The sequence below is a fragment of the Cyphellophora attinorum genome, assembly GCF_001299255.1.
Source record: "Cyphellophora attinorum strain CBS 131958 chromosome Unknown Contig29, whole genome shotgun sequence".
Taxonomy (NCBI): domain Eukaryota; kingdom Fungi; phylum Ascomycota; class Eurotiomycetes; order Chaetothyriales; family Cyphellophoraceae; genus Cyphellophora; species Cyphellophora attinorum.
The window spans coordinates 268,139-293,538 of record NW_017253257.1 but is presented as its reverse complement, the minus strand read 5'-3'; the positions used below and the strand labels follow the sequence as shown (position 1 = coordinate 293,538).

The 25,400-nt window shown below is 54.2% G+C and overlaps 9 protein-coding genes across 9 annotated transcripts; 5 read left to right on the top strand and 4 right to left on the bottom strand.

The window, feature by feature from the left end:
• Positions 1 to 21: 21 nt before the first annotated feature.
• Positions 22 to 1,340, top strand: AB675_10099 (Peroxisomal membrane protein PEX16; the record flags this gene model as incomplete). Its single annotated transcript, XM_018138844.1, has 2 exons — positions 22 to 1,001; positions 1,100 to 1,340. The coding sequence occupies 2 exons, from the start codon at positions 22 to 24 to the stop codon at positions 1,338 to 1,340; spliced, it is 1,221 nt and encodes a 406-aa protein (XP_017996589.1).
• A 2,049-nt stretch (positions 1,341 to 3,389) lies between these two features.
• Positions 3,390 to 4,617, top strand: AB675_10098 (uncharacterized protein; the record flags this gene model as incomplete). Its single annotated transcript, XM_018138843.1, has 3 exons — positions 3,390 to 4,017; positions 4,183 to 4,220; positions 4,288 to 4,617. The coding sequence occupies 3 exons, from the start codon at positions 3,390 to 3,392 to the stop codon at positions 4,615 to 4,617; spliced, it is 996 nt and encodes a 331-aa protein (XP_017996674.1).
• Positions 4,618 to 5,583: 966 nt separating this feature from the next.
• Positions 5,584 to 6,830, bottom strand: AB675_10097 (Alcohol dehydrogenase; the record flags this gene model as incomplete). The annotated part of the gene is made up of 5 exons (XM_018138842.1): positions 5,584 to 5,678; positions 5,731 to 5,826; positions 5,877 to 6,192; positions 6,243 to 6,308; positions 6,396 to 6,830. 5 exons carry the CDS (start codon positions 6,828 to 6,830, stop codon positions 5,584 to 5,586), a joined length of 1,008 nt encoding a protein of 335 aa, XP_017996577.1.
• A 1,313-nt stretch (positions 6,831 to 8,143) lies between these two features.
• Positions 8,144 to 9,856, top strand: AB675_10096 (Beta-peptidyl aminopeptidase BapA; the record flags this gene model as incomplete). The annotated part of the gene is made up of 2 exons (XM_018138841.1): positions 8,144 to 8,410; positions 8,597 to 9,856. The coding sequence occupies 2 exons, from the start codon at positions 8,144 to 8,146 to the stop codon at positions 9,854 to 9,856; spliced, it is 1,527 nt and encodes a 508-aa protein (XP_017996595.1).
• A 309-nt stretch (positions 9,857 to 10,165) lies between these two features.
• Positions 10,166 to 11,707, bottom strand: AB675_10095 (uncharacterized protein; the record flags this gene model as incomplete). Its single annotated transcript, XM_018138840.1, has 1 exon — positions 10,166 to 11,707. The coding sequence occupies one exon, from the start codon at positions 11,705 to 11,707 to the stop codon at positions 10,166 to 10,168; it is 1,542 nt and encodes a 513-aa protein (XP_017996611.1).
• A 700-nt stretch (positions 11,708 to 12,407) lies between these two features.
• On the bottom strand, positions 12,408 to 13,889 carry AB675_10094 (Delta(12) fatty acid desaturase; the record flags this gene model as incomplete). The annotated part of the gene is made up of 2 exons (XM_018138839.1): positions 12,408 to 12,820; positions 12,872 to 13,889. 2 exons carry the CDS (start codon positions 13,887 to 13,889, stop codon positions 12,408 to 12,410), a joined length of 1,431 nt encoding a protein of 476 aa, XP_017996669.1.
• A 1,556-nt stretch (positions 13,890 to 15,445) lies between these two features.
• Positions 15,446 to 19,669, bottom strand: AB675_10093 (Trafficking protein particle complex subunit 10; the record flags this gene model as incomplete). The annotated part of the gene is made up of 1 exon (XM_018138838.1): positions 15,446 to 19,669. The coding sequence occupies one exon, from the start codon at positions 19,667 to 19,669 to the stop codon at positions 15,446 to 15,448; it is 4,224 nt and encodes a 1,407-aa protein (XP_017996645.1).
• A 904-nt stretch (positions 19,670 to 20,573) lies between these two features.
• On the top strand, positions 20,574 to 23,072 carry AB675_10092 (uncharacterized protein; the record flags this gene model as incomplete). The annotated part of the gene is made up of 1 exon (XM_018138837.1): positions 20,574 to 23,072. The coding sequence occupies one exon, from the start codon at positions 20,574 to 20,576 to the stop codon at positions 23,070 to 23,072; it is 2,499 nt and encodes an 832-aa protein (XP_017996660.1).
• A 691-nt stretch (positions 23,073 to 23,763) lies between these two features.
• AB675_10091 (uncharacterized protein) lies at positions 23,764 to 25,041 on the top strand (the record flags this gene model as incomplete). The annotated part of the gene is made up of 4 exons (XM_018138836.1): positions 23,764 to 23,897; positions 24,276 to 24,445; positions 24,529 to 24,846; positions 24,926 to 25,041. The coding sequence occupies 4 exons, from the start codon at positions 23,764 to 23,766 to the stop codon at positions 25,039 to 25,041; spliced, it is 738 nt and encodes a 245-aa protein (XP_017996673.1).
• Between the last annotated feature and the right edge of the window lie 359 nt (positions 25,042 to 25,400).

The following is a 25,400-nucleotide window of genomic DNA, read 5'->3' as shown; positions in this document are numbered from 1 at the left end:
CTACCGACGGATCGCAGCGCTATGGCTGCATCCTCGCTACGCCAGAGCGCCCGCTCTGCTTTCTCGTCCATATCAGCCGCATCGTCAGAGGTCACGAGAACAGTTCTCAACCTGCCTCACACGTACAGCGAATATGTCCAAGACAACCCGTCATCTGTCTCGAGTGTTGAGTCGTCGATTCGGTCTCTCACATATCTCCTGCCAGGTGTCCGCCTCCACGACTCCGAAATCGCTGCCGAATCAGTCAACACCTTTGTGCAACTCCTATCAATCTACCATGATCATCTACTGAAGAAGCGCGCAGCATTCATCGCATCGTCTCCTGCCCTTAAACGCGCGCACAGCACAAAGACACCCCAGTCAAAGGCCTCACTACACGCCAAGTACACAACATTTTGGTCAAATTCGTCCTCACTGTATACTAGAATAGCGACATGTCTGAAGATATCAGAATACGTTCAGCTGCTTTGCGAGATGATGGCACGGCGAAGAGGAGGAGAGCGTGGGCGCTGGCGCATCGTGGTCTTGATTGAGTCATTCAAGGCTATGTGCCGGCTACTGCTTATGCGCCTGACCAGTGCTCGGAGCCTGGTGAGCCCGGTCATGCCAGAACGCGCTGATTTTGCGCCTCCAGCACCCGAAGAGCCAGTTGAGGAATTCCCGGAACACATACCTAGTGATGAAAACGAAGCTTTCGCCAGCCAAGACGCCTTCCGCAACACCGGAGTCCCCACTCCGCCTTTATCAGATTCTGGTAAAGTGCCTTCAGTGTCAGCACGAGATCCATTTCCCATGCCACGGACAGGCACAACACTACCTACACTGCCAACCTCTGAGTCGGTCACGTCATACCTTCTGTCTCATGTGCTGACACCAGACGACGTCAAGCCAGCTTATCAGCTTCTACGACGACTCAGCAGCATCCAAGCACAGTCCGCCGAAGTGCTTTACATCTTACGACCACTCATCTATGCTCTCATGATGCAGAAAATTGCCCGTGAGTATGGTTACGAAGGCACTAAATGAAGAAGAATTGGGCGCCTTGGCTAATTGGCTTTGGTATCGAGTACTTTGCACGACAGCTGGGCAAGCCTGCCAGAGCCGGCCCAGGAGACGGCTACATCAGTGACCTTGAGCGAGAAGAATCCAAGAAGCGGAGTGTTGACATGACGTGGTGGCTCATGAGAGGTGCTTTCTACGAGAATGTCACACGGAAGTACGTGCGAAGCGTTCAGACCGGCGTCAGTAAGGTCCCGCTGCTGGGTCCGTTGGTTGCCGGTATAGTCGAGGACTATGACATTTTGTGGGGCGAGTATCATTTTTCGACGTCTACTTTATAATCAGGATTCGGCCTTACTGATTGGGTCGGCAGCAGGCGCTGACGCTGCTACACCGGCAGGCTGTACACACAGGTGATGAGCTAAGCAACCATGTCGGCTTCGACAATGATAAGCATTGATTCATGTTCTCCAGACTGTACCGCGGTCATTCTACGCGTCACTGACTCACGCTCGTACATCATAACGCACGCCCTACACCGACCAGCCCAGTACGAAACCCGGAAGTTGACCTGTTGAGCCACAGCACAGCGACGTTCGCTTACAATGGAGAAAGAAACGCCTGCTCAGCAGTCGGCCAGTCAGCACTCCCTTCACTTGCCTCTCATACCGGTGCCGCTCTGACAAAAGGCCGATTCTCTGGACTCCTAGAGTCCCGGAGCATCATGTCCTGCCGCTCCTCATAGGGTTGGCTATGACCTGCGCCTATCCTTGTCTCGGTTGTCAGATCGACACCTCCGACACCACATGGGGTAGTCAGGCAACCAAACATAGCGTGAACAGCACAAGGGGTCTGCAGCGCAGTTCATGTCGAGTCAGAATCCACATTTTTTCCTTACTGCAGCGGAGTGAGGAACCCTCGCACTCGAGCCTCTGAGCAAGCGCACTCGAGCCTAAGGGTATGCGCATTCGAGCCTCTGAGTATACGCACTCGAGTCTCTCAATATACCGCACTCGAGCCTCTGAGTATTTGCACTCGAGACTCACAGTATTCGCACCCAACGCTCTGAGCATTCACACCCACAGGCTCGATGACCGAGATTTTAAAAAACATCATATGCCTCGGCAGCCTATACGGACGCTCAAGCAGCATAATAAGACAGCGCATCGGAACTGGCCCAGTCTCCACCCAATACATGTTGGCACCAATAGTCTGAGGTCCGAAGTGCGTTGGTTGATCGACCAACGCCCACGAACAACGCTACTCTGGCTGTGCACTTGGGCTTGTCATCTTTGCTGCTCCCATCCTAGCAATCTCTACTCCGTATTGTGTCGGCCGTAAGTATGGTTATGCGCACGCGTAAGACTACGTAAGGTCCCTGGGGCAGGAGCCAGACCATCCATGGATCTCACGTGGAGGTGAGCTGAAAAATATACTTTGGTGTTATGCGGGGACTTTCAAACCATATGCATTTTACATCAACGATTCTCATGCAGCCATGCTGCGGCTGTGGTATTTCAGGTAGCCGTCATCCCGCCCGTGAGACGGGACCTTGACACCGTAAGGCGGTCCACCCGACCGCCTTTCGGTCGCTACAGTTGCGCGCAAAGGAAGACACAGTCACAGTGCACAGTCCGCGCTACTGAGTCAACTACAAGCGGCACGCAACGCAGCCGTAGGATTTGTTTCCAGGGGTGGATGAGCCTCCTGTCGCGACACTAGCCCAACGAATGCCGGCAGCTATATATACTATGGTAAGCCCTTAAGGTTGACCATGCTTCGCAGTATCAACGCCCTACCGGTGATTATCCAATGATCATGGCATCCGACCACTCAGCGTTGAGTCGAGCGGCTACGAATAGTCAAGCTTTGCAAGGGTCGTAAGATCGATTAAATTGACCATACAATCAGGCCCGGCGATGCTGGCTAAGGAATAGCGTTTCGCGTACGACTACTGTGGTAAACCTCTTTTGCCCGACGCGGTAAGCGCAAAATTATGCATTTTAGCCACGCTGGACATGGGAAACCTTCGTCTACTACGGTTTTGCAGCAAAGGTATATTATATAGCTGGACAAGACCTCCAACGACGTCTGCTATACACTTACTGGACTGTTTCTTTGTCGTGCCAGGATTATTATCGCCTCGACCACCCGAGATCTCACCTGAACGCCCCCAGCATTTATCTTCACCGGGGTAAAGACTACCCGGCTATCGCCAAAGTGGGCATAACAGGTCTTTACGAGCGTATATTGCACCAAGGACTTGCAAAAGCACACATATATACAGGCGCCAGCCTTACCTTCACGGCGTTTTCGCCTAGGCTTTCCGATACTATACAAATCGATAAGCCTACCTACTCTAGAACCGACTCCCTCTAAACACCGCAATCATGGGCGCCACAAGGGGTCTCAAGGCTCTCTTCCCACCCACCACCAAAAAGCCGAAGTCGCAAGGCCAGGAGCCCGCCCTTCTGGCGACACTCGACCTCCACCTCCTCCGCAGCTCCATGTCCCTCACCTCGTGGCTATGTGTCGGCGCCGCCGTCCAAGCCGCCATATCACTCTTCCGCATTCCCTTCTACCTCTCCCTCGTCCTCATCCTCGGCGTGCTCGGCTATCGCACTGGCCACGCCCTCCTCATCACATTCAAACTCATCCCCAACCCCTACCTCGAGGACGCCATCTTCAACTATACCTCCGCACAGATCCCCAACAAGGAGACCGGCGACTTCTCCGACACACCAGCAGCCGAACCCGTCGGTATACTACATCTAGGAGCCAAGATCAATCACCCCCTAGGCGCCTTCTCCCCACACGCTCAACCGCTAATCAAGTACGCCGAGACCATGTACAAAGTGCTTGACTCGGATGCGAAGAAGTCGAATGGCTACCTCGGCGGACAGAGCTTCGATACGGTCGACAAGAACGGCTGCATGGAATTTACATTCATCAGCTATTGGCGCAACATCGAGGCGATCCACGACTTTGCATACTCGTCTGCGCATCGCAAGGGGTGGGGTAAGTTGCTCTCCTATCCCCAGGCTCGTGTCCGATAATGCGCATTACTTTGAAGGCTGTCAGAGCATATGTCTCGGGCTGACAACGAAGTTGCTCTCATTGGACTTACAATTTTGCCTTCGAACATACGCTCTTTGCCCGAGACCAGGCTAACCAGATTCACAGAGTGGTGGAACTCGGTGCCGAAGGAGGAGATCAAGCATGTGAGTTTCCTGTCTTACTACTACCAGGCCAAGTAACGAGAACGATCCATTGCTAACGCCGAAACAGCTCGGAATCAACCACGAGATCTTCGAAGCGCCAGCTGGCCAATGGGAGACCATCTACATCAACCATCAGCCTACATTGATGGGAGCCACTGCCTCATACCGACCTGGCGACAAATCGATCGGAGGCACGGTCGAGAACAGCTGGCAGTCCAACATAATGGATGCCTCGAGAGGACCATTGAGAACCTCTGCCGGCAGGTTGAGCCGAAACAGGGAGGAGCTTGCTGGACGGTACTCTTACGTTCCCAAGCCGCTGTCGAAGGGCTGGGATGGAGATGGCAGGGACACATTGGCCGCGCAGGGTGAGAAGGTCATCAGTGCCGTGGCTTAAGTGAATGGGGAATAGCGGCGCGACCTGCTCTCCTGGACAGGGATAGCTGGACTCAGTGCTTTGGCAGCTGTTCCAGAGGCAGGTGGTAAGCACGCTTGGACGGTCATCACTACTGCACGCTGGGGCAGAGCACGGTTACGCGTGAATCGCACCTTCGGATCCAGCTCATATTCCCAGCGAGCGACCGCATCGTCCGACGGCTCTGCAGGCTCCGTCTCACGCAAAACCAAAATCGAGCAACAAACCTACCTTCAACCCAGCAGAAGAAGCACGCCTCCGTACCGTTCTCACACGTACAAAGCACAGGTATAAGAGTTTCGATCACGATGCCGCGTACTCAGCGGGCGCACAGCGTCACCTGAGGTTCCTTGCAGAATACCTTTCTTTGGAATTGTTACACGAATTTAGGGAGGCTGACATAAGGCGAATGGTAGACATATTTGGTAGTCGGGTTTCAGTCAGCACTGTTTTCCATTAGCTACGATTGTATACACACACAGTAGCGGCCCACTTCAGGCAACCCAGACACGAGCTCGCGGAATACCATATTGATGCCCGCCCTGAGGATGACCTGATCGAGCATGGACTCTGACGATGTGCTTCCGCGGAGATCATTATTTGACACTGCGAATGCCCAGTTGATGCTGCTGCTTACAAACATGGGCGGCAGCGGTCGATTTAGCACAGCTGGCGGCAGTCGCAACTTGAAGGTGCACTGAAGCCATGATCGGAAGGCTAGTCTGTTGAAGTAAAGTGTTCGAGGCGGATAAGGCAGGTGCAGCGGGCCTCGCCTGTCGTATACTGTACAAAGACGTGGGGAATATGGGGTCGGTACGAAGCCAAGTTGTGCACCACATCGTACGTACATGCCTTGTACAACGCTTCTTTTGTTATGAAAACAATGACAATATCGCGTATGGGCTGATGTCACAAGACGGACCGCATGACTTGGATGCATGTCTCACATCAGGAAGTATTCATGATCATTTTCAGCGCCTTATGCTGTGCTGCCGCACCAAACGTGGCATACGCCTGCTCTCCGTCTTTCTGAAGGTTGAATTCTGCAATTGCGTCAGTCGTGGCTTGCACTCGTCGGTGTCTCAGGGTGCTTACCGTGAGTAATCAGCTGCTTCAGGTCCAGCGTGCCTGCCGCAAACATCTTCATCAAGGAGGCCGTCGACGTGGTGTTGACGAAGCCCATCGTGATTGCTGTTTGACTATTAGCATTACCCGCAAGCACGACTCGTGCTTGGTCTCACCGATGTTGTAACCCCACAACTTGTCAATATGAAGCTTGCAAGGCGCCCCATGGACTCCGATATTTGCGATATTTCCACCGAAAGCGACCAGGTCCTGGCAGAGCTCGAAGGAGGCAGGCACGCCAACGGCCTCGATCACCACGTCGCAACCACGACCGTCTGTCAACTCCATTACTTTGGCTTTCACGTCCTCGTCGGCATTGATTTTGTGGGACGCGCCCATCTTCTGGGCAGCTTCGAGTCGACCGACGTCCTTGTCGACGGCGATGAGGATGGATGGGGATAGGAGCTTCGCTGTCAGAATTGCGGCTAGACCCTGGGAATCTTTCAGTACGGATCAATGCCGAACCTTGCAGGGTTACGTACGACTGGGCCAGTCCCGACGACGACCACTGACTTGCCCGGCGTGACATCACCCGCCAGGACTCCGACCTGATGATCAATCAGCGACCGCTTTCAGCGTGATCGATACTTAAAACTTGCCTCATATCCCGTCGGGCCAATATCGCTCAACATGACCAACGCCTTCTCGTCAACGCCCTCTGGCACAAGATGCAAGCTTGCATCCGCAAGCTTGATTCTCACATACTCCGCCTGCGTGCCGTCCACAGTATGACCCAGAATCCACCCGCCGCCCTTCTCGCAATGGCTATACATTCCCTTCTTGCACATCGGGCACGACGCACAGCTGGTAATGCACGAGATCAAGACTTTGTCGCCTTTCTTGAAGCCTCTGACGGCGTCGCCAGCTTGGTCGATCACGCCGACACCTTCATGGCCAATGGTCACACCCTCCTTGCACGTGGGTACATGGCCTTGGAGAATGTGCAGGTCAGAGCCGCAGATGGTGGTGTGCACGATCTTGACAATTGCATCGGTGGGGTCCTCGATTTCTGGCTTCGGCTTGTCTTCGAGCTTGATGGTGTTCTTGCCGCGGTAGACGAGTGCTTTCATGACGGACCTCTTGCTGTCGTTTCGATTGAGTATTCCAGAAGAACAGTTTTGGCGGCGTGGTCTCGATGTTGGCTGTGATTTTTGGTTCTGGTGAAGAGCTTGGCAGGATCCCAAGTCCTATTCAACATCTTGTACAATCATTACGATACGTTCGCCCTCGGTAGTGCCCAAGTGAGGGGACGTTCACTGACCTTGACTCCGGCCATGGCATGCGGTGACTGGTCCGCCACCGCGGATGTGGTCACAAGCGTGAGCTTCGCGACGAAGAGAGAGCGTATCGGACCATGAGTTGCTTTCATGGATGTCCATAAGCGAATGAACAAGGCGAGACATCCTGGCTCAGCAGGGTCTCAAGCTTCTCAAGCCTGCGGCGGACACGAGCTGTACAATACTGCAGCGCGATTGCTATAGGTCGAGCAATGTTCAGACGCGGTCCGAAGCAGAGGTGGCCTATGAATGGTGGTGCAAGCTCAAAGCTACTGCCATGAATCGCGGGGAAGTGGAGAACCTACCAGGCGCGTGTAGAGGAGCGGCGAATTGCGCTACACACACCAGAGGTCTGTAAATCGTTTAAGCCGGGTGAATGGAGTGACAGTACTCAGCCCTTGGGATAGTAGTGGTTAATCGAGCATTCAGCGTCGACCGCAAAGCTAGCAGCGTTTGATCTGCCGTCACGCTCCAGATTCTGTCGCGTAGCTTGAAAAGGGCCAGAAGGCCGGGAATCGCGCGCAGTGTCTGTTCTCTCCTGAACTATCCGCAGTACCAAGCTTTGAAAGTCCTCATGGAGTGATCGGGGCGCGGTACGAATGCGTGCAACCGATGACCACGAACAGCGATACTGATCAAGTACACAGAAGGTGGTAGGACGTAATAAGAAGTTGAGATCCGAAATGCATGTGCCAACACGGGAAAGTGGCTGCTCGCGATGTGGGGAAGGTGCACCCTTCTGGATTCTGCAAGCGGAAGGAAGGAAGGCTCATCTCAACTTGCAAATATATTGGGCCACAATCAAGTCCTTTCTTAACAGCTTCTCGAATCGTCTTGACTACAATCCATCGATCCTTCCAGCATAGGGAGTACTGTTGCACCAGAAAGAATATCTACACTGTAAATACTTCTGATGCTACATTGGTCCGCGATGTGACTCACAGAGCGCCGATCTGCGGCGCGTTTCTCGTTCGAGAAATTCGAGGACGATATGCGAATCTCTGATGAGTAATTGCAAGTTTTCTTCATTCGAATGTCTCCTATGCCATATATCAAGGTTTGTGCGCGGTCTCTGAGGACTCGTCAACTCAGGAACCATAGTTGTGATGGACATCCCGCCTACCCTCAAAGACGAAGCCGGGCAGCCACGACAGCGAGTGAGAGAGCTACTACCAGATCTGCACTTGGGCTTCCACCCACCTGGACCGTTGAACGCCATCACCGATGTTCCCGGCGTGCTTGTGAGCGCTCTCGAGATCTTCGAAGATGACGATGGCAGAATTGTTGCTGAGGTGACTGGGCGCCGTGACGGACTGGGCAGGCGACGGCAGATCGGCAAGACGTCGGATGTCAACACAGGAGTAACCGTCATTGTAAGTATTCCAGCCCTATCGCCTTCGCAGACGTAATATCGGCACCAAGAGTCGAGCCTCTGCCCTGTCCTGAGATCTCCGGCAATTCGAGCCACGGCAGCTGCCTGACGCGTGCATGATCTCGGTCACGCTCTCCCACCCCAGCCTTCTTACCCCAGCACTGACATCTCACCCTCCCCTAAACAGCTCCCCCGCCCAAACCCAGCCTGGTTCACCACCGCCTGCTACTCCTCCATCTTCTCCTTCAACGGCTCCGGCGAGCTCACCGGCAGCCACTGGATCAAAGAGACCGGCCTGCTCAACAGCCCCATCGTTCTCACCAATTCCTTCTCCGTGGGCGCCGCATATTCCGGCATCTACGAGTTCGCGATTCGGGGGTCGTTGCGCAGTCAGGGTCGTGGACTGAAGGGGGACATGTTACAGGGTGGTGCGAAAGATGGGATGGCGCTTGGCGACTACTTCCTTTTGCCGGTCGTGGGCGAGACGTACGATGGGTTCTTGAATGATATTGGGCGGATGGTGGTGAAGCCGGAGCATGTACTCAACGCGATTGAGCTTGCTGCTGCCGGAGGCAATAGTCCCACTGGTGGCGCAGATGCACCAATCCCAGATCGCACACCCAACAATTCCCAGCTACCACCATCCCGACCCGTCCACGAAGGCTCCACCGGCGGCGGCACAGGCATGCTCACAATGGGCTTCAAAGGCGGCACAGGCACCTCCTCGCGCATCGTCCCCGGAATTCTCCACGGCGAACCCACACAATGGACAGTCGGCTGCCTCGTGCAATCCAACTTCGGCAAGCTAGAGGACCTCCATTTCGGCAGCGTGCCCGTAGGACGAGAGTGGAAGCGCGATTTCGCCGGCACGGAATGGCGGGATGGATGCATCTTCGCTGGCACTGGCTCTGGCGGAACGGCCAGTGATGTCAGCGCTAGCAAAATGGCAGGGGATGGAGGGAAGAATGCTGCACAAGAAGGGTTCACCGCAACCAACCCGACAACGCCACCCGACGGCAGCATCATAGTCATCCTCAGCACCAACGCCCCGCTCAACCCAACCCAGCTTCAACGCCTCGCCAAACGCGCCACCGTTGGCCTGTCGCGGGTCGGCGGCTTCGGCGCAAACTCCTCTGGCGACATCTTCCTTGCCTTCTCAACTGCGCCGGGCCCGCAACGCGAGCCGGAGGCGATGCCTGGGTACAGTACGTGGGAGGCGCGGCGTGCTGCAAGGGTCGAGGAGCAGGTTGGTGTTGATGGAGGCTTTGTGCAGGATACGACGATCAACGGGCTGTTTGAGGCGGCGGCGGAGGCGGTGATGGAGGCGGTGTTGAATGCGATGTGTATGGCGGAAGGAGTGGTGGGCGTAGAGGGGAACCGGGCGAGTGGAATTCCGTTGGGGTGGGTCAAGAAGGTGGTTGAAGAGCGGTACGGTGGTGGTCGATAGGGAGTAGGGACTCCAGGGCGTTGCAGGTCAACGGAATGAATGTAAAGGTGGCTTTGCTAGTGACGGACATGCGCTGCTGAACATGTGGTCAGGGGAAGGAGAAAATAAAAGCGAGTACTCGACATTGATCGTAGACCGCTGAGGAGGCCTCTACTTCGATCTTCAGGGAGTTTCAGGTCTCGAGCAAGAATTCAATGACGAGGATCAGGAGTGATTTTGAGCCATGTGTGACAATGAAACAAGACACAAACGGCGGGAATTGAAGACGGCTTGAAAGTGCTTTGAACGCTGAAGCAAGAGCTTGTTGAGTCATGACTGATCGCTACTGCCTTGAGCCATGCTATGACAGCGGGCCGGGAAGCAGCCGAGTTTGAGCCCTCCATCCGCGCGGTGGAGCCCACAGCCGTCAGCGAACTCAGCACAGTCTTCGTGCGATTTGCGATATATGCACTGAAAGGCCTTGTATCCGAGTGTCGCCTCGACCGTTCCCTTCTCCACCGCCGACAGCCAGTCGCCAACTCTACCGAAAAAGGCGTCCAGCTCCAATTCTTCCAACGCAGCGTCAAAGTCCATCGCAAACGCAGCCATAGCAGATATCTTAGTGCAGCCCGGTATGTGTTCTTCCAATCGGTCAAGGTAGACCTTCCGCAACTGCGTCAGCTCGTATTCTCGCAGGTGGTCCCAGTATGTATCAGTTTTCCCACCGGGATCCAGTTCGTCCACGTCGGGGTCGAAGTCGCTGTAACCATCGCGATCCGGCCTAATATATCTGTCGCGGCCTCGCCATAGACGCGGCAGTTGCACCGCCCTCCATTGCGGCATCGTGGCACTGAAGTCCCAGCCCGTGATCCCCGACAGTTGACCGTTATCGTCGATCATGATCTTGTCCAGGTCTAGATCTGGATGTTGCAGCACTGTATTGGTAGGAAAACTGTCACAACCACGGGCATATCTGTTCAGTAGAAGCAGGAAGCGTTCGCCAAGAGTGATATCCTTCTTCGCGCTCTCCTCGTAGTCTTTGTTTCCCTCAGCTTCTGCTTCACGGAGGAGTCGCAGCTGCTCCTCGATCGCTGCCTTGGCTCGTGCTTTGAACCAGTCACGCGTTGATCGGTATGGTCCGAATCCGCTGTTAGGCCTGGCGAGATCGTGGCACCAGCTTATCGACGCCATTGGGGCAAGACTGAAGTTCGCCTGGGACACCGCTTGGGTGCGAATGGCATTCGGCTGTGACGCCGCTTGGCTGAGTCTGAGGGTCGCCTGGGACGCCGCTTGGTTGAGACAGGAGACCGGTTTCGCTGCCCTTTGGCTGAGACTGAGGCCTGGCTGGCTCTTCCCTTGACCGAGGCTTACAGCACTCCCCAATCCAGTGAACCGGTTATCAGACCGCATAAGCCGACCCTGCATGTCCGCGAGCGCTCCAAACACCCTCTCCTTCTCCCGCATGGACAGGTGCCGCCACCTGTTGTACAAAGACTGACCGTGTACAAACTCCATTAGGATCCATTCATACCCAAGCTCGTTGTCACTTGAATCATCGTGAGCGAAAACTTTTGGAACGAAAACTGGAGTGGTAAGTTGCCGGACTAGACGCATTGTGGCCACCTCACTCTGGGTTTTGAGGCGGGGACAGAAGGGGAGGGTGACTTTGAATGCGTAGTATTGTGCACCATTGTCGACGGAGATCTCGTAGATCTTGTTGAGCTCGCTAGTTGCGTGTAGACTTGCCGAGACCGAGATATGCTCGGGTATATTGAGATGCAAGCGTGTGAGATTCTCGATCGTGGGAATACTGGGCTCCGAGAGACGAGATCTTTCTGCTTCAACATTTCCGCTTCCGTTTTCCCACTCCATGATGGCGACGGGTCAGTCTTGCAGTCTGGTCAGCTTCGGCTTCCTATCAGCTCAGGTCAGTCTTCCTATCTCGTCAAATCAGCCTCCGCTTTCGTTCGAGGCAGTTTCTCCCTTTGCGTCAGATCAGTCGCTTTCTTTCGTCAGATCAGTCGCTTTCTTTTGTCAGATCAGTCTCTTCATCTCGTCACCTCTGGCTGGTTTCCAAGTATGGCTGGTTCAGATGTTGTGCGTATGGGGTGGGCTCTGTGAAGGATGATTGGAAAAGTGCTGCAAGTCAATTCCAATCGTCGAAATGAGTACCTTTATCTTCCAAATTGGCGTGAGCGAACTAGACGCAGGCAGTGGCCACTGTATAAGCGGACAAGTCTGTTGAGCAGGTGTGCAGGCCTCCTGGCAGTGCCCAAACTGATGTTGATGTCGTGTCGGGTGGTTTTTGTAATCTTGTCTTGAGTACCTTATGTTTCTACTGCATGTTCCATGACTCCGATTCCAACCAGCTGAAACTAAGCATAAGCTCTAGCAATTGGTCTATGCGCTTGAACGCTGGCACAAGCTTTTCCTCCTACGACCGTTGTCTTCTGCTTTCTCTGTGCATGTCTTTCTCGTGAACTTCGTTTCTTGGCGATTGCCGCTCCTGTGCTTGACTCCACTGATATGGGTGTATTCATAATTTCTTCTCTATTCCTCACGGTCGAGCCCTTTACGAGCTCGCCGCAATCACCTTCGGCGGCAGCAACATCCCGTTCCGATTTCTGAAGAAGAACACACCGGCGTTCTCGCCTTCCATGCCTGGCAGTGTCTCCACCCACTGACATCTCCTCAGATTGGTATACAGGCTTCTGATGAAACCAAGCGGGCCACCTTTTGTATCAGAGCGGTAATGCTTGCCCATGACGCCCTTGATCGCCTCGGTGGCTTCGTCAGCGTGGTAGAAGGGGATGGTGCTGACGTAATGGTGCAGAACGTGGGTCTCGACAATGCCGTGCATGAGTTGGCGACCGATGAAGCCGAATTCGCGGTCGATGGTGGCGGCGGCACCGCGGGTGTAGGTCCAGGAGGTGGGCGAGTAGTGCGGGAGGGAAGGATCGGTGTGTTGGAGGAAGGTGATTGCGACTGGGTCGGAGTGTTAGATAGGTTCAATGTACAAGGGTTCGATGGACTTACCGAGCCAGTGGTTAACCCAGAGGTATGGGATGAAATACCACACGAGCAGATTTGACCAGCCAAAGTTCTTGCCAATCGTGAACAGAATAGTGCCGACAATCGCAAGACCGAGATCGCTGAGGACGATCAAATGCGAGTCCTTGGCGTCGTAGAGAGGACTCCGAGGGTTGAAGTGGTTGACACCGCCGGTCAGACCGTTCTTGTAGCCCTCACCACGACCGTTGCGCTGTCCGCCGTGCTTGTTGTGGCCGGTGACATTCGTCAACAGGTACGCGGGCCAGCCACCGAGCTGCTGGTAGAGCAGATGGAAAGCAGTCGCCAAAGGGGTCTCCTCGGTCAACTCGTGCAGTTCGTGTGCGAATCGGCCAACTCGAGAGGAAAACTCCTCGCGGGTCTTTGGCACGAAGACCATGTCTCGCTCCATGTGACCAGTGGCTTTGTGGTGCTTGCCGTGAGAGATCTTCCAGGAGAAGTAGGGAACGAGAAGGAGGGAGTGGCAAACCCAGCCCACGGTATCGTTCAATACCTTGCTAGGAGAGAAGGACTGGTGACCGCATTCATGGGCCATGACCCACAGACCAGTGCCGAAGCAGCCCTGCACGAAGGTGTAGGCCGCCCACAGAGCAGCACGTAGAGGTGTCGATGGGACATTCTCAGCTGTGAGGAAGCGGTTGGTGAAGTAGAACGTGGTAGCCAGCGCGAGCATGTCTCGAGCGACGTAGTAGAGACCAGTAGCAGCAGACCGCTCAAAGCAGTGCTTGGGAATGGCCTTGTGGATGTCGCCAATGGTGTAGTCGGGAATCTCAAACTTGTTGCCATACGAGTCCACCAACTCGGGCGTCTCTCGTAGTTGTTTGGCTGGAGCAGCATCTTCTGAGGCCATCGAGGACAGCGATGTGGATGATGGCGACGATCGAGGACTATCGATTGGCGAAATGTCTGTTGAGGTTGTAGGGGTGCTGTCGGTAGTAGCTAGGCGTCGCAGAGCCGTCTCGGACGGCAGTGCGGTAGTAGTCATGGCTATGACTATGGCTGGGAGCGATGGGATGCTCAAATGTGCAGCGTGGTTAGGATGAGGTGGGGTGGAGGAAGTAGCGGTCTAGTATGGTGAGAGGTACTGTAGTCGTAGAGGTAAGGAGAAGGAGGGCAAGTGTAGGAAGGCGTTCTGATTTATGTGGACAGGGAGGACTCTGCAGAATCGCTTGGCCTGCTGTAGCGTTCTGTGCGGTGTGTTTGCATGCTGTGCGTTTTCTGGCCGTGCGGCGATCCCAAAATTTCTCAACAGATCGGAGAAGCTCCCACAGTGAAACGGTGTCGTATCAGATTCTTAGCCATTCAGACCCCAGCAGATGCGCCCATCTGAGCTCCAGAGTTGCCCCTCCGGGCATAGGTCCAGGGCGGCTTCTGGGCCTCGACCAATGGTGCTTTTACCCTTGGTCGGCGAGCTGTTCAGGGTCTGCATCGCCGGATTTGAATTGCGGGATGAAGGAGGGGAAAATGTGCGTATTGTAATTCTTCATTAGGCGATACCGAGGTCTTCCTGAACAGCTACGGTATATGGACTATCTAATTCGTCAAGTGCAGTAATACTGATTGCATACGTCGTGCCCTTCTGCCAGCCTTCGCACCTAAGAGCAAATGAGGCAGAAATGATGTGAGCTGACTGCTACAGAAGCACGACATTCAAACCACCGCTATATGGTGGGGAGTACCCCATCATACTCACCGCCACGCCTCGAAAGACCGTGGCCGGACCATAGCATTCTCCTGCTACTCCACACAACACGGCCTCATGGCCACATGATCGCCTCGGACGGTAGCTGTGACTCGTGGGACTTCTCACGCCACAGGTGAGATCGACAACAAGCCGATATCGACCAGCCTTCGCGAATGCAATGCAATGCCCGGCTGGAAGTTTTCACATGCTATCGAAGCTCGCCCGGGGCCTCGATCCGGATCATAGGCAGGGTCCAACAACGTGCGGTAGGTAGTTGGCTCGGCCTGTGGATGAAGGGCGATGGTGGAAGACATGTGAAAGTCGCTGTCTGGTTCCCGCCGTGTCTCGTATCGCCTTGATGAACTTTCGAGCGACTGCGCAGTGGTCGGCGTCGGAAGTTCCAAGCAATCTTCAGTCATCTGATTCTGCACGGTCAGTCGTCACACAGATCGGGAGTCCTTCTCCATGCATCTCGGCATCGTTCATGCCACACTGGCTGTAAATTACAATCCGCTCATTCGACCAGTCGTTTCGATGTGTAACCGAAAAATTCTCGAACGAAAATGTTGGGAGTCTCGGCCCCACCAGCTCAAGCCCAGATCGCGCCTGACCCCTTTGAGCTAGCATAAGCGGCTCGTGCCGACCACGTTTCTCTGCCCTTGCAGAATCATGCAGATGTCCCCAATTCGTTGTCTGAGGCATCCCGTGGCAATTGCGATAAGAAGGACTTTGCATTGGGCCACCCGGTTATGTAGCTGAATGCATTCATCTGTCATGACGGCTGGTCTGAGAAGCCTTCGCAAGTGTATCGTCGTTGAATCTTTTCTTTTCGTCGCCGGAGTCATCCAGTGTCGTGGTCATCGCATCTGACTTTGCAGAAGTAAAGCGGTCGCGGCTGGGGCTCCGTCTCCACTGCCTCCCGTCGCGCTTGTCGCCATGAGCCCAATCGTCGAAGATCGTAGTCCTGGAGTGACATGGACACTCGTCGAGATCGACCGGTTGTGTACTTCGATAGCGATCTCGGCACCTTCCTGCCCGCCATGGGCACCATTCTCGTCCCCCTTTCGAATTCGTACCTCGATACTTGGCACCAGAAGTCTGCCGCTTCGTTGTGGGAATAGCGTGATGCTTTGCGACTCCTCGACAGCTTCGCCAGTGCAGTGTATAGTACCCTTCTTGCGCCCTCCAATAAGCCACGTGTCGGACTGTGCGAAGAGCTCGTATGTAAGCTGTGCTCGGTCGGTTAACGGGATCCTTGGAACGGCTATTGACAACGTGCACAACAATGGATGGCCAAGTACAGCCGTTGCTTGCGTGACCGGCAGGTGGATGTCCAAGGTGGTGGTGACGAGCGGCGGCGGTGGTTGAACGTCAGCTTTCAGCCGCAGCTCTCGCACTGGGCCATTGTCCAGGTCCATGGGTATGACTTGACCATCGGAATGCCATCCGGTCAGCCATTCGTCTATGCTGTGACGCAATTGCCGAGGGAAGGCAGGTAGAATCTGCTGCCAATCGAGCTCGGTCTTTGGCTTTTTGGCAATCTCACGCGTCAGACTGATTACTTCCAGCTCGTTTTCAATCCATATTTGGCGATATGTTGCGATGATGTGGTCGACAAGCAGATCTGCCACAGCTTCAAAGCCTGCCGCTTGAGCGCTGGCTCGGAAGGACCTTTCCAGGCAGGCCAGCGCTACCTCATCAATGCGATAATAGGAAATAGCCAACTTCAGGCTTGGTTTCGTGGAAGCATGCGCATCTGTCTCCTCCGAGTGCACGAGCCATCGTGCCGGCTGTTGATTGAAGACTGTGATACCTTTCATCGCCTCGGCCGAGCTTCGCGCTGCCACGCCCGCGCTCCCATCAATTTGACAGTTGACAAGAACAAGAGGAGAAGGTGTTGCAGTCGCGATGAGAAACGTCGAGTATCGGTACCCGCTGCGATGAATATCTTGCACACTGACAGCTAAAGGCAGCAGAACTTGAGCTGAACAAGAGTGATAGATACTGAAGCTGTCTTCGCCCTGACGATAGTCCATCACACACTTCAACAATACGGTGGACTCTGTCTGGTTCTCGAGGCTGTATGGTATTTCAATTTGGACGATAGTGCTTGAGGGTAGCCTGCCAAGTTTAAGTACAGTTCCCGCATGGTCGTGCTGGACTTTGAGTGCATCGCCTTCTGTGCCCGAAACAACTTTGGCGTCCAGCAGCTTCAATCTCAGCCCAGCCGTGGCAGGTCGAACGTGAAGCCGATAATCGTCAAGTTCGAAGTCTCTCGTCTGTATATCTAGATGCAAGGCTCTGGCATGATGCTCGAGATCTATCACATTTGACTGCGAGACCGACAACTTCGGCGCGTCCCGTCCAGGGTAGACCAGAAGTGGTTTGGCATCCGATGCGACCAGCATAGGCTTGTAGCTCGTCACTGATCTTGCCGATTCGGAGTGCGCGAAGTTGCGTGTCAAATGGATCTTACCAATCTGTACCTCCAACTCAGCCGCGTTGAACCAGCCCGTAGCCAGTGTATTGCTCTGCAGATTTAACGTGACTGGACTCGAATTCAGCACAATTGTATCCTCAGTCTTGGCGACGAGCTCAAGTGGCTCGGAATGATTTGCAGACTTGAAAGAAACCGACACAGAGTCTGCTTTGAGCTCGCCTGGCACAGCGCTGAGTAGTGTCAGAGACCACGTAAAACCACCGGCAGCAGATGTATGGCTGATATTGCGATCGACGCTGACCACTTTGACGAGAGTGTCTAATGAAATGTTTGTTGGCGACACATGGGAAGCCAGGCTCAACAGCTCCTCACAGTATTGCTGTGCCAGCTTTGCCGAGCGACTCGCAAGCGGCGAATTCATCAGCTCAATCAAGCATCTTGCCAGGTCATCTGTGCGCTCCTCCGCACGCAAGCACTCGGCATAGATCGATATGACTTGCGGCTGACTACTTATTAGGGGCTCATCGGAGTCGTCTTCGAGGACATTACTAAGACACTGACGAGTGAAGGCGAGATCATGCTGCGCAAAAGCCAGCATTGCCAGATCAATCAAGACTTGTCGGGCCGAATGCTTGCTGTTGGCTTCGAAATAGAGATGATGCATGGCTGTCGACAGAAGCCGATATAGTGAATGGAATGCATCCTGGGATGATGTAGCCTTCTTCAGATACTCTGGTGTCAGGGCACGTAGGCGATAGCGTAGGACAGCGTCAGGTAGATGCGAGTGTGAGTCGTCTCCATTCGTTATCGGTAAATTGAGCCCGGAAGACAGGCGGTGCATATGGATCCGGTTGCTGTCGCCACGGTCGGTGGGAGGAGTCCTCCGAATCGCTTCCACCCATTCTGACGTAGCCAGTAAGTTCTCAACTGTTTTGCGTAGCAACAAAAACAGCTTTGCAATTGTAGAACACAGTCGATCGAGGCCAGGCCGTCTTAGTTGTTTGGTCGTTCGGCTTTGGTGTTCCGCAGTCTGCTGCAGAGAGACACTCGAGGAAAGGGATTCTGGACGCAAGCCGCGGACTGGACTTGCTCCTCGGGATGAAGGCACTGAGCCATTAGGCTTGTGCGATTTCTGCGGCTTCGAAAGCTGTCGGTCCTCTTCCAAGACGTTGAATTCTTCGAGATGGGTCAAATCGACGTCCAAGTGAGGCAGCAATAGATGTAGAATCTGGACAGTGGCTGCCCACGTCCAGGATGCTACTACGTTCCCGATGACGACTTTTTGGGTGGCTCTTTCCTCGCCAGACAATCGGCCTCCCCATGCAGCCTGAACATCCATGTGCAACTCTCGAGAAGCCAGATTGATGAAGTCCAATCCTAGGTCCGCTAGGTCCGCCATGATTTCAAGATCGATTGCGGGTGTCTTCGCGCCGAAGTTCGCAGATTTGGCACGACGCAGAAGGATTTCCATCTGGCGAGTAAAGATGTACGTTCTAATATCGAGAGGGGACACATCGTTGGCAAGGATCATGTCGCGGTAATGGCGGCTTCCGGGCTCGAAAGGCGAGGTGCTACGGCCTTGTGCAAGCAATTCATCGAGTTGCAATGTTGACGTCTCTCCGCTCATATCGTCGACTTCCTCATCCAGCGCTTTGCGAATGAGAGGCTTGAGATGCTGCGAGTAAGGCAGCAATGCACCTCCCACATCGTTTTCGCTCGGCGCACGAGATTGCTGAACTACCGCATCGAGTCCGACCTCCAGCTCTGCATAGACAGCTAAGGCGTCCTCGAGGAGACCGACATTCTCGAAGCCTCTTGCCAACCCTTCCTTCAGAATGAAGAACGTACAGAAGTTCCAGCCAGGTAGACTTCGTTGAGCTTCTCGCTCCCTGATGTCCTCCTCATACTGTGCGACACGAGTATCGAACGACTTCAGTATGCTGGCCTTCAGATTGTCCACAAAGTCGCGCCATTGTTCCTCGATGTCGGTCGGACCAAGAGCACCCGGTGGTTTGGCTGGGTCAAGTAGTCTGACCTGGGCAACACGGGGTATGGGCAGCTTGGAGCTGCTGAAGTCGGCGCGGAGTTTGTCATGAATCGTCGAAGACGCCTTCCCTGTCCATTTGGACTTGCTGTTCACACTGTCTGTGCTCTCGGTGTCGTTAAGGGAGATGTGCTTTGACGACTGCGGTTGACTGGAGGCCTGTGTACCTGGGAAGACGACATGAACGATCATCCACTCAAAGGCATCGTGGTGCTCCTGATTCTTCAGGACACTCTTGGACTCCTTCTCGAATGTGTTCTCTCGGATCCATTGCTTGATCTCTTTCCGTGCCGTCTCCTTGTACGTCTCCTTGTCATCGCAGCGCAGTAGGTACAGCTTGACGTAGGGCGTCTCCCTCAGGCCGGGGATCTGATGCCGACGAGCATTCAACTGCGCGCCATTTTGAGCCGCATCGTTGCGAGATAGACTGACGTTCAAGGACGGTATCGATCGCAAGGGTCGTGAGGGCGACTTCCAGTGCAGATTCTTGAGGGGCGTGCGAGGCTCGAAACTCTCTCGGAACGCATCGATAACGTTGAATGGATCTGTGCATTGTACTATGACTTTGGAGGAAGATGTGGTTGCTGCTGCTTCCATTGTGCAGAGCGAAGGGTGGTACAACAACGATCAATGACTAGCGGCAACATATTGCCCGGATAGGAATCGACGATGGTGCGCACCCTGGAGGACAGTCGCTCAGCATCCGGGTCGGATCCAACAAGAACTGTCAGCGACTGCCGCTGAGCTGCCCTCTGCCAGACGATGTCGAGTTGTCTCGCGCTGTATCGTTCTGCGGCGCGCCGGGCAGACGCGGGCAACGCCGAGAGACTTCGCCGCGCCGTGGTGTCTCCGCACCAATTATCATGACTCAGTGGTGGGGCGGGCTGGCTGTGAAGCTGCCTTGCAGCTTCCACCTTCACTTCTTGCTATCAAGCAGGCAACCACAGTGTTCTGCATATTATGGATCACAAGTGGATCTGATTGAATCTCGGGCAGAGTCATGACTCACGAAGAGTCATAGCGTACACAGTAAGTGACGAGGTTTGTGTTTGACATCAATCTGCACAGTATAAAGGCCAGTGTCTCAGAGGCTTCCGAAGTTGATGTTTGCTACCACCTGGCTGCTCTTCCCAATCACTTGAGAACATAAGACCGTTCATTATCTCTGTCGTCTCTTCATCTTCTTCGCACAACTCTTCGCTTCCCTCGTTACCAATCAAGTAAGGACATTCTTTCCACTCGCATTCTATCGACCATCTTCCATCATGCGGCATCTGCACTGCCTACAGCCCTGCGATCGATCACCGCCACTAAGATCGTTGAGGTCAAAAAGCAACGTCAGGAGTTCGAAGATGTCAAAGCCAACATCGAGAGATCCGTCAAACGTCAGAAGACTTCTCACGACCAGGCCGCTGAACTCGTCGAAGGGTGCTCCACCCTCGATGCTGTCTATCTCGTCGACCGGGATGCAGATCTCGACTTTGACACTTCTGTGCCGGCAATGAGTCTGTCTGACGGTGGATCGAAGCTTCGTAATCAGTCTCGTATGCTGCATCAATCGCGTATCGACCCCGCCTTTCCCCAGAGCCGCGTCGAAGATATCAACCAAGACATCACCAAAGATCTACAATTGAGAAGTGTCCAACGTGCTCATGCTCAATTCTTCTCCGAGTTGGTCACCGAATGGATCAGCGCTGATGATGGAGCGAATTCCGAAGGGAGCACTCCAGACATGGAATCGTCCGGTTTCGAGAACGTTGGTCGGAAAGAGATGCACGAGCAGCGGAAAGAGTGGGAGTCTATCGTCTTCGGGCAGAAAGACATTGACGAGCCTGCCATCGATGCGTACCTGAGCAATATCTTCACCAGCGGCACCCATACCAAGCAGGCCTACGAAATGCTCCGAAGAGACACTCGTCAATTCTCCGCCGAGTTCGCTCGCGAAGTCCTCTTTCTTGACACGTCCATGTTGAAGGTACAAATTAAAGGCGTCCTCGCTACCGACTTGCTCAATGAAGAAAAGCGTGCTATACTCAAGACTTTTCTATCCAACGACGAGGTACTCCAAGAAGTCTGCGATGTCCTCAACATGCGTTTCAAAGCCCTTGCCAGCTGGGAGTGGACGACAGAGAACGGAGCTATCGCTCTCGAGCAGCGACGACAACTCAACGGCAAATACAGAGTCTTTATGGACGAAGATGTCCTCGATGCCATCCTAGTACACTACATTGGTATCAAGTGGGCTGTCCACTTCCGTCAAGTCTTCACCACGTTCTTCTCCGGCCCTGCATGGTCTAGCCAAGCCAAGAAGATGCCACTTGTCGACCGCCAACGCCGCGAATGGTTCCTCGGCAAGGACTACGCCTCAGGTGGCATCCAGGAAGTCCGCAACAATACCTATCTGCGTGATTACTTTATGACACAGCTGCCTGAGCAAGTGAACGTTGTCCCTCGCAATGCGTACGATGATGACGATGATGACGACGAACGGATCGCATCGGACAAAAAGAGTCCTCTCGAGATCAAGCATGGATTGTTGCAACTTGTGGTCACCGAAACTATGGTTGCCCGCCATTTGTATCCTGAAGTCCAACACACCGTCATCCGTTCTGATTTCAAGTGGTTCGGTCCTTCTCTTCCTCACCAGTCGATCTTCGCTGTCATGAAGTTCTTTGGCGTTTCCGAAACATGGCTCAACTTCTTTCGCAAATTCCTGCACGCACCTCTTCGATTCGCCCAAGATGGTTCAAATGGCAGCTATCAGACTCGATCTACCGGTGTGCCCATGTCTCATTCTCTTTCCGATACGATGAGTGAGGTCGTGCTCTTTGTCATGGACTTCGCGGTCAACACATCAACTGGGTCCAATCTTTATCGCCTGCATGATGACTTCTGGTTCTGGGGCCCTCTGGATGTCAGTCGTACTGCTTGGCGAGAAATGAAGGCCTTCGCTGCGACCATGGGCATCGAGTTCAATGAGGAGAAGACTGGGAGTGTTGTCTTTCCTGTTGTTGGTAGCACCAAGCCTGAGGCTGCCAACAAGAGCAAGGCCGCAACCCAAGTCGTGGTTCCCATCATGACATCGGGTCTCCCACAGGGCGATATCCGCTGGGGCTTCCTCGTCCTTGACACCACGACGGGACGCTTCAAGATCGATCAGTCAGAGGTGGATAAGCACATCGAAGAAGCCAAGTTGCAGCTGGAAGCAACAACCTCGATCTTCAGCTACATCCAGGCCTACAACGCCTATGTCTCACGTTTCTTTTCCAACAATTTTGGGAAACCATCGCTTGCCTTCGGTCGGGAGCACGTCGACAGTATGATTGCAACCGTCAACCGCATTCATGAGGCACTCTTCCCCAACGGGCGGGTGGTCGATCATCTCTCGTCAGTCGCTACGAAGAAATTTGGCGTTCCTGTCCCGCCTGATGGGTTTTGGTATTTTCCCGTCGTCAACGGTGGAATGGAGCTGCACAATCCCATTGTTCCTCTCGTCAACATGCGGGAAAGCTTCAAATTGTCTCCCGGAGACTTCCTGGTTCGAGCGGATAGAATGGATGAACAAAATTATGTTGAGCAGGAGACCCGCTACAACAAAAGAGGCAGAGGTTATGGTGTCGACTCTCACTCGTATAGTCTGAAGAGCACTCTGAACATGTCGGGTAACGAGCCGTTCATGTCTCGGGCAGAGTTCCTCAAGCACCGCGAGCAGACATCCTACAACTTGACGATTGCTTACAGAGATCTACTGAAGGTTCCGGAGGAGGTGGCCATGGAGAAGACTGACGATATCGCTGCCATGCTTGCTACTGCTGATACTGGGAAGCGGGCGATCAGCAGTGATTGGTACTCTATGAATGCTTACTGGAAGTGGGTTGTGTGTGTTCATGGCAAGGATATCGTTGAGAGATACGGCAAGCTTCAACTGGTCGACGCCGCCCAGGTCCCACTTGGCGTGGTCAGTGTCATGAAGTCGAGCAAGGTCCGTTGGCAGGGATAGCAAAGTCCGCTTCAAGCGCGCAGTGCTGGTCTGGAAGAGGTGCCGATGGGGTGCCGATGGGGTCTTTCGACATTTGAGCCGACAAAGTCCTTCGTAGTATAGCATAAGGCGTTCAGCATCAGTGGGCGAGATTTCGAGAAGAACATCGATAGATACATGAAGTGCGAAGCATGGACGGGCATTTATATTCTGGTTGACAAAGACATCGATACTTCACGTCAAACCCCAAAGAAACCTCCTATCTTTGCACGCCAGACACATTTCACAGCGTACATCATATTCGCTCGAAGATCGTCAAGCACACGTCTACCAGCTATGCTCCTCTTCCCCGCGATTTCGGTCGACAGGGGATTCCAACGACCTACATCGGGATCCCAACTTCGTGATAAACTCAATCCGCACCTCGGCATCAGCACAGCTTCCAGCTTTCTGTAGCTCATCAAGCTTCTTGCGACGTCATGTCTGAACTCTGGAGAAATGACACTGACGTGTAGATGATGACTCGCGAGCACTACAGCGATGATGAATAAAAGGTAGGCTTGTTGCTGTGCTGGTACTCGGTGAGGTCGTGATCTGAGCTTTGATCCCTTGCTTCGCGTATACATTGACGAAAACCTGCTCGGCTTTCTCTTTTTTCCCAACGGACGTGACGCGCCATAGACCTACAGCATCCCCGAAAATTGCCTACGCAATGGCACGACCAGCATCTGGCAATGACGCCGTAGACCGAACGAAGGCCTCTGCAAACGACGCGGCGAACAGGGCGAAGGAGGTCGCTAATGATGCAGCGAACAAGGCGGATCGGGTCGCTAGGGAGAATGGGATGTGAGTTGTGCTTTCCTTTATCTCAGCTCCTGAGAAGTCTCAACGTGGGAAGGAGCTAGATTAAGAGGGATTCTACTGTCATTGAGGCTAGAACATTATCACTCTGCTGCTTCACGCTGGTCTCTGCGACGTCGGCGCCAACGACGACGGCCTGCAACGCAGGAGCGCACTCCTGGAGCGCGAATGCTGCACCAACATCGGGAGCATCGAGGTCGGGACTTGTCACCATCAAGCGATCGACCGTCGACAATAAACCCATGACTTCGACCTGCGAAAAGTCATCAATTCTCAAAATCTGCTGCCAACGCCCATTCGTCCTGACCAAACCCATCCGCCGGCTTTATGTCATGCACCAACTAATCTCCCTCTCTCAAATAGCGCCAACCCTTCCGCCGTGTCCATCGGACCAATCTTCGCACCTCTCTACATAGCCTTCATCCCCCTCACAACCTACCTCTCCCGCACCGGCCTCATCCGCGGAACTCTCAACCTAGCGCTCAACCTCATCCCAGGCACGGCCCCGAACGCCGCCTCGTTGTCCACCGTAAGTCCTCCAACTTACCCACACCTTCCCAACTCAAACCCAAACCAGCAACCACTAACACCCCCGCCCCGGCGGATCGGATGATAGCCACCAACCCTCGCCCGCATCCCCGCCCTAGCTGCCCTCTACACCTTCGCCACCTTCGGCGCCTCCGCGCCTTCTCCGCCGCCGGCCAAGCCATGTCGCGCGCCGAGGGCCTCGACAACAACGAGCCCCGACGCCACACGCAGGATATGGAGGGGATGCCGTATCGGTTGCGGGCGGCGCATCTGAATCTGATGGAGAACTTTCCGGGCTGGGCTGTGGCAGCGGCGCTGACGGCAAGTATGGCGAGTGGGCTGGGGAGGGAGGAGCAGGAGGTCTTGACTGGGTTGTTGGGCTTTCATGTGTTTTTGAAGCTTTTCAGTAAGTTCTTCTGCTTCGATCTTGGGTGTTCTTCTTTAAGCGAGTGCGCGCGAAAAGCTGATCTGACGCCTGCGATTAGTCTATTACCCAGCCTACCTCCTCAACTTCCCTCCGCCACGTACGCTGGCGCACGTTATGGCGACGGCGAGCGTGATTAATGTTTGCTGGCGGATCGCCAAGGGTGTTAGGAACTAGGGGACGGTGGGTGGGGGAGGCGAGCGCAACGAGCGATTCCCTGGTCGCGCTGCAGGCGCTACCTGCACAGAGGGGAGCTTTGCGCTGTAGGCGAGTATTGGAGTGTGGAAGGCGAGATGAAGTAGTCGTCACAGCATATTGGAACACATGTTTTGAGCTAGCTAGCTGTCAAGATGCTCCTATCTAGTATATACATGACGTGCGCCACGCTCACCGCCGACTCCGAGGCGCCAACGCTCTACCGCGGAATTAGTAGTGAAGAAGTTTTGATATGTCCCGATTTCCTGCTGCTCCAGATCCATATTGCTTTGTGGAGCCGTGCTTTCATTCCTTCGAATATGGGGTAATGAACGGGACCT